Source organism: Gavialis gangeticus, unplaced genomic scaffold (assembly GCF_001723915.1).
Source record: "Gavialis gangeticus isolate Ggan-Ray unplaced genomic scaffold, GavGan_comp1, whole genome shotgun sequence".
Classification (NCBI taxonomy): Eukaryota; Metazoa; Chordata; order Crocodylia; family Gavialidae; genus Gavialis; species Gavialis gangeticus.
Genome location: NW_017729024.1, coordinates 124,225,770 through 124,238,872, shown reverse-complemented (window position 1 = coordinate 124,238,872; position 13,103 = coordinate 124,225,770). Strand labels below are relative to the sequence as shown.

Here is a 13,103-nt window from a genome sequence, read left to right as displayed (position 1 = left end):
ATGGAATTTCTGTCACAATTTAACCAAAGTGTTGAATCTAACTGTTTGCACTGGTCATGAGACTGACTAGGCCCCCAAAATAAGCAAACTACAACGTTAGCTGATCAAACAGGTTTGTTAAAGGTCAGCCATAACAAGATCTGACCACCTAATATAATTAGCACATTCCAAGGAATAAGAAACCAAGGGGTTGAGCTTGGGCAGAGTAATGGTAATTTCAAACCTCTAAGTAATGTGGTGTAATTTGCTTATTGGTGAATCCAAGTTCGGGTGGTAAACTTTCATGATAATTTCTAACACCTTTTGATCCCATAGGGTAACAGCTATAGAGCAAGATTGTGAGTGGCTTTAAAGTCTACAGATTAGCATAAGATAAGGCACAAAGGAACGTGCATGTCAAATGACCAGTTTGAAGGACGGGACAGAAGGACCATCACTGTACCAAGCCTGGACCCCCAACTCCCAGTGTGAGTGAGGACCAGATCTTGACCAAGGGACCTTCCCGGTGACCCCTCGGACAGCACTGATCAGGGGCGTCTGACTTCACTGGTACAACTTGACAGGCACCTGGCATAGAGGGACTGCCGATAAGTTGCCAAACCCATGTGAGAACTCTTTGCCACTCTATCTGTTGTTATTATTCACTATTAGCTCTTTATTACTGTACTATCTGTTTGTCACATTAACCTTTCTGTTAACTGTTGTATGCTAAGCTATAAGTAAATTTGCCTTTACTTCACTCCCGACTCGCCTCCTTGATCCCAAACCCAGCAGCCTAACAGCTGATACGCTCACAGCACCTAGCTAACCTGTAAGAGGGCACTTGAACAAAAACATATTGAACGAGCTTAAAAGCGCCCCTGCCACCATTTTGCAGTGTGGGACGCTGAATACACAAGATGTTGAGGGTGCTTTAATCATAGCGGCTCTTGGAGCCAGTAATTAAAGCATCATTCCCCACCCTCCACCCCCAGAGCATGTGTAAAGACACCCTAGAAGACCAACACTATCCTTATTTGATCATACACACCATAGATTTGTCTAATCCAGCCCCTTCACCAATCGGATTGCACCATTTCTAAACCATCCCAGCCAGGGATTTATCCAGCCTCCCTTGAAAGCCTCCAGTAAAGGAGATTTCACACGTTTTCTGGGCAATTTGTTCTACTAACTACTGGTCTTTGTTACCTGGATTATACAGGTAAACTTGCAGGTTGACTAGTGATAAAAGAGGCAAGAGATGGGTCTATAGCCTAATCTTTTATTGTTTACATCTCAAAACATAAAACAGAAACAGTTATCCCAAAGTCTATCTGGCTACCCGTGACAGCACAACACAGATTTTTACCTCTACTTGCTTGGGAGACTCAAGTGGTGGAGGAAGGTGGCACTCAGAGACACAGGCCTGGCACAGGGACGGAGTGGGGCCAAGGATTAGGAGCAAAGGGCAGGTTGCAGCCACAAGCATGCACTTCAAGGGGAGGCTGATGAGGCTGAGAACCAGTGGCAGGATATAAGAGGCCGGAGCCAGGAGCTGGCATGGCAGCAAGACAGTTATCACGGTTGCTGAGTGCATGGAGTATAGGGGAGGTGGAGCCCCAGGATCAACCGCAATGAGCCACTGAGTATTACCAATTCCGGGCCAGAGGAAAGAACACCACCGAACGCCTCCTTTCAGTTCAATCAAGTCACGGTAGGTCAGTCGGGGGCCTGACGAAGGGAGCGGGGAGATACTTACAGCACCAACAGAGTGCCACAATTACTTATACATGAGAAGTATTAAGTTATATAAAACCTAAATGGTGTGTTTCAGGAGCACAGCGCTCTTATCACAACTAGTCCTTCCAATCAGTTCATAAAGGAATTACAACTGACACATTACTGAGAGCTACAGTGCTTTGCCCCTACACCCCAGTACTGGGGTGGGGGGTTGGGATAGGCATCACATTTGTTCCCATTTGTTGATCTATCAAATCAGGAATTCAAACTGGAATCCTACAGCAATTCTACTTCAATTCTCTGACAGGTCTCAGAATAAAGTTTGCAGGAACAAACCTGGATGAGACATAAGAGTGCTTTTCTAAGAGTCAACAAAACTTTTACATAGGCCATGTGATTAGTTTGGCTGTGTACATCCATTAAGTCTTTCTGGTAATAGCTTTTCAATTATGAGTTTCTTCCTGTGGAATGTAACTGCTGTGAATGGTCCAGAAGTTTCTAGAAGTAGGTGTCAGTTACAGGTGTTACCCGCATCTACACTAGCATCTTTTAGGAGATCTGCAACTAGTTTTGCTGGCCATTTACCAATCCTAATTTTCTATGATTCTATGATCTTAAAAGTAGGTAGTTCCAATGATTAAAAGCCACTGCCAGATTACATTTAGTTCAAAATTTAGGGTTTAGAGCACACAGAATCAAAGAAAACTAGGGCTGGAAGGGACCCCAGGAGGTCATCTAGTCCAACCCCCTGCTCAAAGCAGGATTATCCCCAAATAGATCATCCCAGCCAAGGCTTTGTCTACCCAGGTCTTAAAAGCCTCCAAGGATGGAAAGTCCACATCCTCTCCGGGCAGCCTGTTCCAGTGCTTAGTAGCCTCCTGCTGAGAAAGTTCTTCCTATTATCCAATCTAAGCTTCCCTTGCTGCAACTTGAGACCATTGTTCCTTGTTCTGTCATCTGCCACCACTGAGAACAGTCCAGCTCCATCCTCTTTGGAATAACCCTTCACGTAGTTGAAGGCTGCAATTAAATCCCCCCTCCATCTTCTCTTCTGCAGACTGAACAAGCCCAGTTCCCTCAGCCTATCCTCATAAGTCATGTGCCCCAGTGCTCTTACCATTTTTATTGCCCTCTGATGGACTCCAATTTGTCCACATCCCTTCTGTACAGGGGGCCCAAAACTGGACACAGTACTCCAGATGTGGCCTCAGTGTCGAAAAGAGGGGAAGAATCACTTCCCTCAGTCTGGTGGCAATGCTTCTACTAATGCAGCCTAATATGCTGTTAGCCTTCTTCACAAGGGCACACAAGAGGGCACACGCTTTTGTAAGACCCAATGCTAATTTAAGTGCAATTAGGAATATTTATAAAAATATTCAAGTGTCAATTAAAAGCCCTTAAATCATTTTCTTTTAGTGTGTGCATTAAAACTCTGCAACACTGTGATAAGAAAAATGTGAATGTGACCAGAAACTGATCAATGGTTTCTTCTCCTCTACCAAAATGCAAAGAAGATAAAACCTATTCAGAGCACACAATGTATCCATTTTAATCTAAGATAGTAAATAGTAAAGTAGGTAACACATTTGAATTTTCTTTACCTGAAATTTTCTTTTTGATTAACTAGGCTAAAATATATAGCACATAACAGAATTTTGAACTGGCAGGAAATGATACTGGCAAGTTAACTTATTAATACCAGTAACGTTTTACTAACTGTTATTAATAAATACTTGAATTACCAATTCAGTGAGTTAATCACTAGCAATAATTACTACTATTATTACTAAGAATACTAAACATTACCTGGACCTTTGAGTTTCTAAAATTTTGACAAGTCCATTTATTGACCTGAAATAAAGCAGAAAAAGGAAGTTAGAGGTAAATAACATTGACTACCATGATTTAAGAAACTAGTAATGGAAATGGGGATCAAGACCGTAGCAATAATCCAGGTATGTTATTAACTTGTGCTACCTAACAACAGTCCCAACAGACATTCTGATTGCCTTCCAAGCTTATCAGGAAGGTATAAGAAAAGGTTCACTAGCCATGAAAACAAAGTTGTTACAGACAACAGTATGTGTTCAAGTAAGATTTCTCCCTCAGACATATTTATTTTTATTGGGAACATTTTGTTAAAATTGTGAAATGTTTTTCAAGCTTAGTGGATTGTGGTGGCATTAGAGGACATTATTTCTCATACACCTAATTTATAACTAGTCCAGTTTATTTGTTCATCTCCTTAAGACCAATAATTATTGAGGACCCTGTCCATATCATCTTACTACTCTACTCGGCTATAAATAGATCTACCAGTCACTTTTACAATGTGTATGTGAATATACTTAATCAGTTATACCAAAAAACAAATGAAGTGTGAAAGACTGAGAGGGCTACAAAGTTACTATATAACAGTAGCAAACCTGGCTTATTTCAAATGAAAAAGCAAACTTAGCAGGAGTATATGAATGTACTGAAACATTTTTGAAAGGGATCTCCCTCTCATAAGCTAATAATTTGTGTGTCAAGGTAATCATACAATCTCTGATTCTAATGCCATACAAAAGCAGCAAGCAGTCAACATTTAAGCAAAAACTGTTAGCTGGTATAACTTATTCATGCTATCAACTCCATACCTGACAGCTGTTCTTATTTTATTCAGTTCTTCTTGTGAAACCAAATCTGTTTTATTGATGATTATAAGATCAGCCAGTGCAACCTGCCTAAACATAAGGACAAAAATAGGAAAAGAAGGTACAAATGTACAAATTTGTTTTCTACAATGCAAAGTCACCATTCGTCCCATGACATCAAAATATGACCAAGTAATGTGACCTCAGCAAAGTCTTCATTGAATTAGGAGAGCAAGTAATAAAAATCACATCACTTTCTGTAATACACTCTATTGCTGATGAGGTCACAAAGTCTTCCACTGGTAAAAAAAGAGAGTTTTTTCAACTTCATGAATTCATTTCATCAGGACAAACACATAAATTATTAAAATATGGGGTTAAGAACAAAGCTTTTTTCATTATGCATCTCACTTTTTATACATTCTGAATGCATTAGTTTTTTTCTTAAGGTCACTAGCAGTATGATGAATGTTGTTTGCTCATCAACATTTTAACTGTTATCCAAGCTTGCAAAAAGCAGGTCAAGATGACATGACATTTACAATATCAGTAGCCTGAATATACCAGTTATAACATGATAGCAGCACATTAGAAGCAAAATGCAACATTAGCAAAGTATTTTAAAGATGGACTATCCAACTTCTGGATAGTGGGGGACCACACATCACATGGGCTGCAAACCATAGCACCACCCCTGCAAAGCTCCCTGTCTTTGGCATGCAGGCAGTTGCTTCCCTCATCTCCACTCCCATGTACAGCCCAGCTCCTGCATCTCCACTGACCACATACATAGCCCAGCTTCCCCCAGCCACCATCCATACAGGCCAGCTACAGGCCCCCTCTCTCCCCTGGCCCATGCATGCACCATTGTGGCAAAGTGGGAACTCCCTGACTAGCCACAGTGCTAGTCTCCCACCTGCCTCTGGGCACGAGACTCACCTTTCTTTCCTGCCATGCCTTGCTGTTCAAAAATTAAGATGTTAATTAGGCAGGAGGCTGCTCTTCGCATGCCCTGTTCTCCTGGGCCTATGTATGCAGCTCCAACCACCCCTATACTGCATCCCAAGCCTCACAGATGTTCCTAACGGCTGAACTCTGCTTCGGCCTGAGGCCAGCCTCAACTCATCCCAGTGTTAGGCCTCTCAGTTTCTGCCCTGTTATGGGCCACATTTATACTGCCTCCCTCTCACTGAGGCCTCTCTCACTCCACCGCCTCTCACACGGTCTCTCTCATACAGCCCCTTTGTGCGGCCATTCTCATATCGCCCCTCCTTTTCCTGGGGCCACACTCACCCTGCCTTTGCCCGGAGGGTCCTGAGGCTTGTTTCCCTGCACTCCCTGGCCAGCAGGTGCGTGGCCTCTGGGGCCTCTCTCATGACCCTCATCTGAGTGAGCGCTGGGCGGTTAGCAGAACGCTGGAGTGACTCCGCCTCCAGTCCCTCACTGGGTCACTCACCCAGCTGCTCTGAATTAGGGGCTCCTGACTCACCCCAACATTTACCCGCAGCACTTCCTCAGCCGCCCCACCCAATCAGCCTCTGACCCACCTGTGGCCTCAGGCGCCCAAAAGCTTACCTGGACCTAACTTGGCCCTCATGTTAGCAGAGCCTACCCTCGAGCCCCCTGCCCACCGGGGCCCACTTCATGCCCTTTCCTCACAGGGCCTCCTCTCATGACCCCTGTTCGCAGGGCCTCACTACTCACCCCTCTTGGCATTCACATGTTGTAACCATATCCAGCCCCTAACTCTGGGCTCTCTCATTAGGCACCAAGCCCCTCACTCTCATTAGGCTCCTTGCCCTGCCCCCCCACACTCAGGGCTACTAGCCTCTGGGCTCCTTGCCTCATCACTGGGCTCCATGCCCTTTGCTAGGCTCTCCAGGCCTCCCAACTGCTGCTCTAGTGTGGGCCGTTGGGCGCCCCAATGCACCCCGCTCTACACCTCCACCGAGACACATACTCCGCCCTTACGCTGAGGCCTGGGATCAAACATACCCTGCAGGCTCAGGTGCCACTCACCAGTGTCTGGCCCACTGCTCTCACTCCTCAGAGTCTTGCACCCCACATGGGCTCAGGTGGCCACAGCTGTGCCTAGCACCACTCTCCACTCTCTGGAGCCTTGCACCCCATATAGGCTCAAGTGGCCACAGCTATGCCTGGCCCCACTCTCTATTCTCGTGGGTACTGTACCCCACATGGGCTCAGGTAACCACAGCCATGCCTGGCCCCCAACTGCCTGGGTGTGGGGTAGGATACGGACACTCGTAGTGTGTGTACAAGAAGAGAGGTCTGCTCCCCAGCCAGCAACAACCTCCTGGAGAGGCCCAGCTGCTGTTAAATGATCCACCCGAAAGGCGGGGGTTGGGGTTTAGGGTGGTAACTGCCCTGGCATTTCTGGGGGCGTTTTCTGCCACAAAGAGCCCCACCAGGCCACCCATCCCCAGCAGGGTGCAGTTTTAGGTCATGCCCAGAACCAAGAGCCTTCTAACCATCCCCATATGCCCTTCCCTTTACCTCCTAGTGCTATCAGAGCAGCAGCTCCACAAGGAGATGTTGTTTCTTTGGTGCCAGGCAGCAGAGGGCTGCCTACAGCTCTACTGGCCTTGATCTTAAAATGGTTGCTCATCAGAGCTGGGCTGCACCTACCAGCTGACTCTTCAGGCTCTTAAAGTGGCAGACACCACCAGCTCTGCCACACACCTCCCCCCTTAGAATAGCTCCTGGCAGGGGGGTGGAAGTTCCCCCTGCTGTTCTGTCAAAACAGGCTACCCTCAGAGCCTGTGAGAGCCCTCAAGCGGCAAGCATCCCCAAAGGTGCTCTGCCACAACCATGAGTAGTGTTGTCTCCCTCTCGGCCATGCATACAGCACAGGTAACTCAACTGTTTACTTGCTATATGGGCAACCTAGCTGTTCCCCCCCACCACCACCACAAGTACACCGCCCTCCCAGCACCTGCTCCCAGAAGCATGGGCAGGAAGTAGAAACCTGGGATGGGGGGAAGGATGGGGGAAAAACATCTAGAGACTTTGGTTGCTGGAGCAGCAGGAGCCAAGGTGAGGCAGTGGCTGGGTTTAAACCCATGGACCATATGTTAATCCCTCACAGGCCACACATGGCCCACGGGCCACCAGGTAGACTGTCCTGTTCTAAAGCAATATACCACCCACTGTAGAGGAAGACTTAGTCAATTTAGATTTTTGAGAACATGGATTCCAAACTACTAGATCTAAGAACCACTTAAGTCTCTCAAAGTATCCCTCTTCTTTTCTTATATTTTATTTAATAAAAAAAGTTTTAAAAAAAGCATAAAATCCAAATGTTAGAAGTGGAAGTAAAGAGAGGGTAGTGAATGAAGTTACTTAGTTTCTAAGTCTCCCCTCAGCTGACAAAGAACTGTATAAGAGATCTTGCAGAGGCTGTTCTGAAATGACTTTCACCCTCCATGAACGCTAAGAGTTATCATTTGTACATAAATAACCTTGTACCTGGCTGCTTCATTGATGAGGCCATCGGGCTTCTCCTCCTTCAAACTCTGAAAAAAGATTGAACATAATTACTACATCAAAAGTAGTTTAGTAACAGAGGCTCATGCTTACACAAACATGATTTTAGATATCTTTTAAAATAAGAAACAGAAGAGGACAACACCTATATTTTAATATAAAAGTGACAGTAAAGAAGCCGAAATATATAAATTCATTCTTTATGGAAAATATAATTGCTTCTCTACCATTTGTCCCTTTTTATTTTAAAGTAAACTGGAATTGTCCTAGTGTGCTGCGCTATTGCCAGTTTTCATTTATACTATGTAACCAAAAAGGTATAGCAGTTATTCTTTTAGGTTTGGTTCAGGTAATCATGCATATGCAGATACCTTTTTCCCCGGCTTATTTACCAAAGTTTGCCTATTTTGCGACAACTGACATCCATGTCTCTTGCCAATGGTTACATCTGTAGGCTGTCATTTCTCACTGAGGCTATTAACATTTGTTTTCAGACTACTGAAATTAGTAGGGGACACAAGAGTCAACACTTGATGAACCTGTGATATTACACAGGATTGCATTTACCCTGTTTTCTCACAGATGAGCCACTGATTCTATAATCAAGTACACTATTTAAAAAATGATTTGATTTTAAAATATTGCCAATTTAAGATTAAACTCATTTCCATGGCAAGCATGTCAATGTACAAAATAGGAAACTCTCATTCCAAAATAGGTTTGGTAGAAGTTTAACACTAGTTGGATCTCAGAAAAAAAATTTCATTGTATAATGTCAGTCTATTTATTTTCCTGCCTTTTTCAGTCAAAATTGTTTTCTGACTGAATTATTTAAATGGTTTGTGCAATAACAGGAGGACTGGAAAGAAACCTCTCCTTTGACCTTTTCTCTGTAACTCGCCACTTATTGATTCTATTGCATTAAATGCTGTCAGATTTGTTGCTCTGAAAAGAACAATGTCAGTGGCCTGGGTGTCAGGTCCTGAGAGTGGAGAACTGTCATTTTAAGTTGTCCAATTGTTTGCCCATGATTAAAAAATGAATATTTCAGATTGTTGGGTGACAGTCCCATTATAGTGATAGCCCATGATATCAATTACCACTTCAGTTTCAATTTGGCTGGCTGGCCACGGGGTACTATTGCTCAGCCTTACTTGTGATGGGTTGGGTCTTTGAAGCATGACATCCTTAAATTGCTGCCTATTACCCCAGTGTCATTACTTGTATTGCCTTCAGAATTCTTTGAATCACAACCTGCTACTGAGGTCAAGCTTTGAAACGAGAGGAATTGGACAAGTTAGCAAATTCTTTATACAAAGCAAAAGTTATTTATCCTGTGTACGACTGAGAAAAATCTAAAGTTCCTATTACCCTAACAGCATGTCAGCTTTGGGCAGGTTTATTGATTAATAATGTAAGAGGTTTCATTGGACTAGGAAACATGTTCAAAATTCACTACATATTTATTATTTCAAAACATTTTTGCTGTTGGCAGCACTGTAGTCAACAAATCTAATTTCTGGGTTTGGTGAATGTTTTATAAACAATTTCACAGGGCAATGATATAATTAAAACAGTATGCACCAAAGTATAAACCACTGCAGAAATTGTCAGCATTGTTCTTTTGTTTTCTTTTGATAGCTGTGCCTGTCTGGACTCGAACAACCAGTCACGTGCCACTCGGGCCCGGATGTTCAGTGGTATTTGTCTGTCCGTCCCTGCTGTTACGTCGACAGGATGTCTCTTTCCGGACTAGTCTTCCCCCAGTCTCGCCTGCCACGACTTTGGATCTTGCTTCAGTGGTTGGTGTCTGTCTGTCCGGGTTCCCTCAACTATGAGGCAGCTATCAGGTTCTTCTGCGAGGCTCCACCTCCCCTCTACCTCACCCTTATACCCAGCCTTGACGGGTCACGGTTATATTCCTGGCCAGGCTCCTGGCCACTGAACCCCTTGCTCCCCTTTTGTGGCCAATGTGGTCTGTCCTGCTTCCGTAGAGGGCCGCTTGTGTTCCACTACCTGGACTATGAGTCTGCCACTTTCTCCAAAAGCAAGCCACTTTTCCAGCGACTTGATAATACTTGGGATGTCTGCTCCATTCTACAACCCCTCCAAAAGTGGGAAACACAAAATCTAAACCAACCAAAGCTAAAAATACAATCTGACGGACTCCTAAGTCACCACTCCCAGGCCTCTTTCTTGGCCTGGCCGCAAATGACATATACGGACCCTAAGCTCTGTTTAAGACCCATTCAGCAGTTGGTATTACTGTAAATTCTGCCCCCGTTCCACTCTCTTGTTGTCCTACCCGGGGCTTCTTATGGCCACCGGCGATCCTCCCACAGTTGTCTGTCCTCCCGTCCCTTGCCGTAACCACACCGCGCCACCGAGGGCCGTCGTTCACAGCCTCTCCCACTGCCCTTGCCTCCTGTCTCCCACCTGGCGTACCTCTTCAGCCTCCCTGGTGCCCTCAACGGTCCCACCTGGTGTAAAGCCGTAAATTACGCTGGCCTCAGTAGCCCCTCAGTCATCACGATGGACACCAGCATCTATCTGCATCTCTTGGTTCTCTTCTCCGGGCTCCCAGTCGGGAGGAGGCACCCTCAGCTCCAATCTTTCTCTGCAGCAGCCAACAGTCTCTGGCTTGCTGTGTGCTCTGCAGTGTTCTTCCCTGCCAGGGGAATCAGCTTCCGGCTCCTGTTGCCCCTGCAGAGCCTCTGGGGTGACCGCTCCTGCTGGTGTTCCTACCAGCATCGATTACCCTGCTCCTCTACCAGCAGCCCCTTTTATCCCTGCCAGCCAGCTTCTGCGGCTGACATCATCCGCCGGCCGTAACTTTATAAAGGCAGAGCTGACACGCCGCACGGGTCCCTCCTCTAGCTCCGCTGTGGGTCCTGCTGCAGGTAAGCAGTTTTTATTTTCTTGTCTGTTATTTTCATTTCTTTCTGTGGGTTCCTGACCCTGGGGCTCCCCCCTGGGTCTTTGGAGTTTTCCCTTCTGTTTGTCCCTAGGACAATAGCCTATATAACATATTTTACAAGTAATGAAACATCCTCAAGACACTGGGGCATATCAGCCTGGAATTAAAAACTCTGGACATTTACTCCATTATTTATTGTACAGCTTTGGCCAAGTCATTCACTTTCTCTTACTTTCTTTAGTGATAAGAGAAACTAATACTACTTGTCCCATAATGGCGTTATAAGGCCTTGTGAAAGTGTAAAATACTATTAGGTTACTACCCAAATTGAATACTTTTTGAATATACCATGTCTTCCTAAGGATAACAGACTATTCTGTGCCTTATCAAAACAGAATGCAATGTCAAATTATTCCAGTAATTTAGATCACTCAAGCATTTACTTCTCCCTCAGAATCAGAGATAATATAGATTTTTATTCATAACTTTCTTTTACTCCATTAAATAAAATGCACCTATGTCAGAAACAATTTCTCCCACCGCATTCTTCCTAGTTTAGTTATCCCAAAATCAGAATTAGTATCAAATTACACGTTTAAACAATCCCTTATGTACATGGTTGAATGTTTTAGTACCCTTGTCATTTGCCCACTTTACCATTTTGATTTCAATTCTCTACATTTCTTCTCTTTCCAGTGCTATAAACGGAGTGCATTTGTGGGGGGAGGGGAAAATTTCCCAAACACTTCAATGAAGTTTGGTAAACTTCATTACTAATACAATTTCACCTAGCTTACTTTCGCCATTATTTTACCTACATGTTTCATATCTGTTTCCCTCAAATATGCTTTGAAAGTCACAAAAAAAAGTGTGGATGTTGAACCATACAGAATATAGAGAAAACAAGGATATCAACAGAAGAATGCAAGTTCTCCTAAGATTTCTATTTTTAATCCCACATTTCAGTCTGTAGAGAACAGTAAGTGTAAAACTAGAAAAAATGCTGAGATACTAAATCAGAGGTACTCAACCATTTTCAGTGATGAACATATCTTTAGAGAAATTCTTGTGGGGAAGCCTGATCTCATGTCTGACTATGTGCATCACTTCTTTTTCAAGCTCAGAATCATGCAGTATTTCCTAGCAGTCAGTTACCTCTCAAAGCACAGGCTTTAGCTGTCTTTGATAGTTTTCAAATGAATTAATGTTCTTCACTTCATCTCCCTTTTTGACCTTACCTGTTCTTTTCCCTCCACACATCTGTTGGCCACACCTCCAGTTCCTATCCCCTGGGCCTCCTTTGACCCGACTGTGATGTCCAACCACCTGGCTCTTCTCTCTCTGTAGCACAATGGTTCCCTTCTTCTGATTACCCTAGATATTCTTCTTCTACTTGCAGTTTAAATCCCACTGGTAATTGCCTGCTCCAGTCCCTGAGGTCAGCTCCTATTCCTCTTCTTTCAAACAACACTGATCAACAGCAGAAGCCAATGTTGTGGCTTTTCACACTGCTTTTATAGGTATTCAAGTTCTTATACGAAATTAAAAGCCTAGGTCCTTGTATCAACACATGGAAACTGAGAGGAGCAAGCACCAACCGTCTTGGTCAGGTCTCAATAGAAAAGTTCAGACAATAGTTGAGGAACTGCTGTGTATCATAATTTCATTGTTTATATGGACAGTAAAGCAGTAAGACATAAGAAAGCATTTTTTTAATTGATCAAATTGAGTTTTATAACAAACAACAGCTATTGCAGCATATTGTCACTCATCTCAAGATGACCATAAAAGATTAATCTCCAAAATAAAATATGCATGAAAACATCATTTCTATCACTTTTGCTGTTCTTAGGCAAAAAAAAAAAAAAAAATTAGAAACCAGTGTCAATGGGAAACTGCAGAAAAAGAAATCATCCACAAACTGAATTATATTAAATATAATTTAAACAGGGACTATGGATTTGTATCTCATTACTTGGATTAGCTTTTGTGACCCTCTTTGTTTCTCTAGGTTTACTGCTTGCTTGCTTTTCTCTCCTATCTGCCCCACTCCCCTGTATCTCTCTCTCCCAACTCTCCCTTCTCTTTTGTGCTCTAATTTTTGTCTGCTTTCTTCAGGTCCTTTCACAGCATCTGATGAAGTGAGTTTCTGCTCAAAGTTCTGTCTACCATAAGGTTTTCAGCAAATTCTGTTTTGTTTTGGCACATTCATAGAATCATAGGAAATTAGGGTTGGAAGGGACCTCAGGAGGTCATCTAGTCCAACCTCCTGCTCAAAACAGGACCATCCCCAACTAGATCATTCCAGCCAGGGATTTGTCAAGCCA

General features: G+C 43.8%; 1 protein-coding gene across 1 annotated transcript in view; it reads right to left on the bottom strand.

Annotated features, from left to right (window-relative positions):
* The window catches only part of LOC109297686 (COBW domain-containing protein 1-like), a 59,947-nt gene that overhangs the window by 28,431 nt on the left and 18,413 nt on the right, over nt 1-13,103 (bottom strand). The window contains exons 7-9 of the mRNA XM_019517660.1: nt 7,842-7,888; nt 4,359-4,445; nt 3,526-3,570 (exon numbers count right to left, since the gene is read on the bottom strand). Of these exons, the coding sequence (XP_019373205.1) occupies nt 3,526-3,570; nt 4,359-4,445; nt 7,842-7,888 (179 nt within the window). The remainder of the gene's footprint in view (nt 1-3,525; nt 3,571-4,358; nt 4,446-7,841; nt 7,889-13,103) is intronic.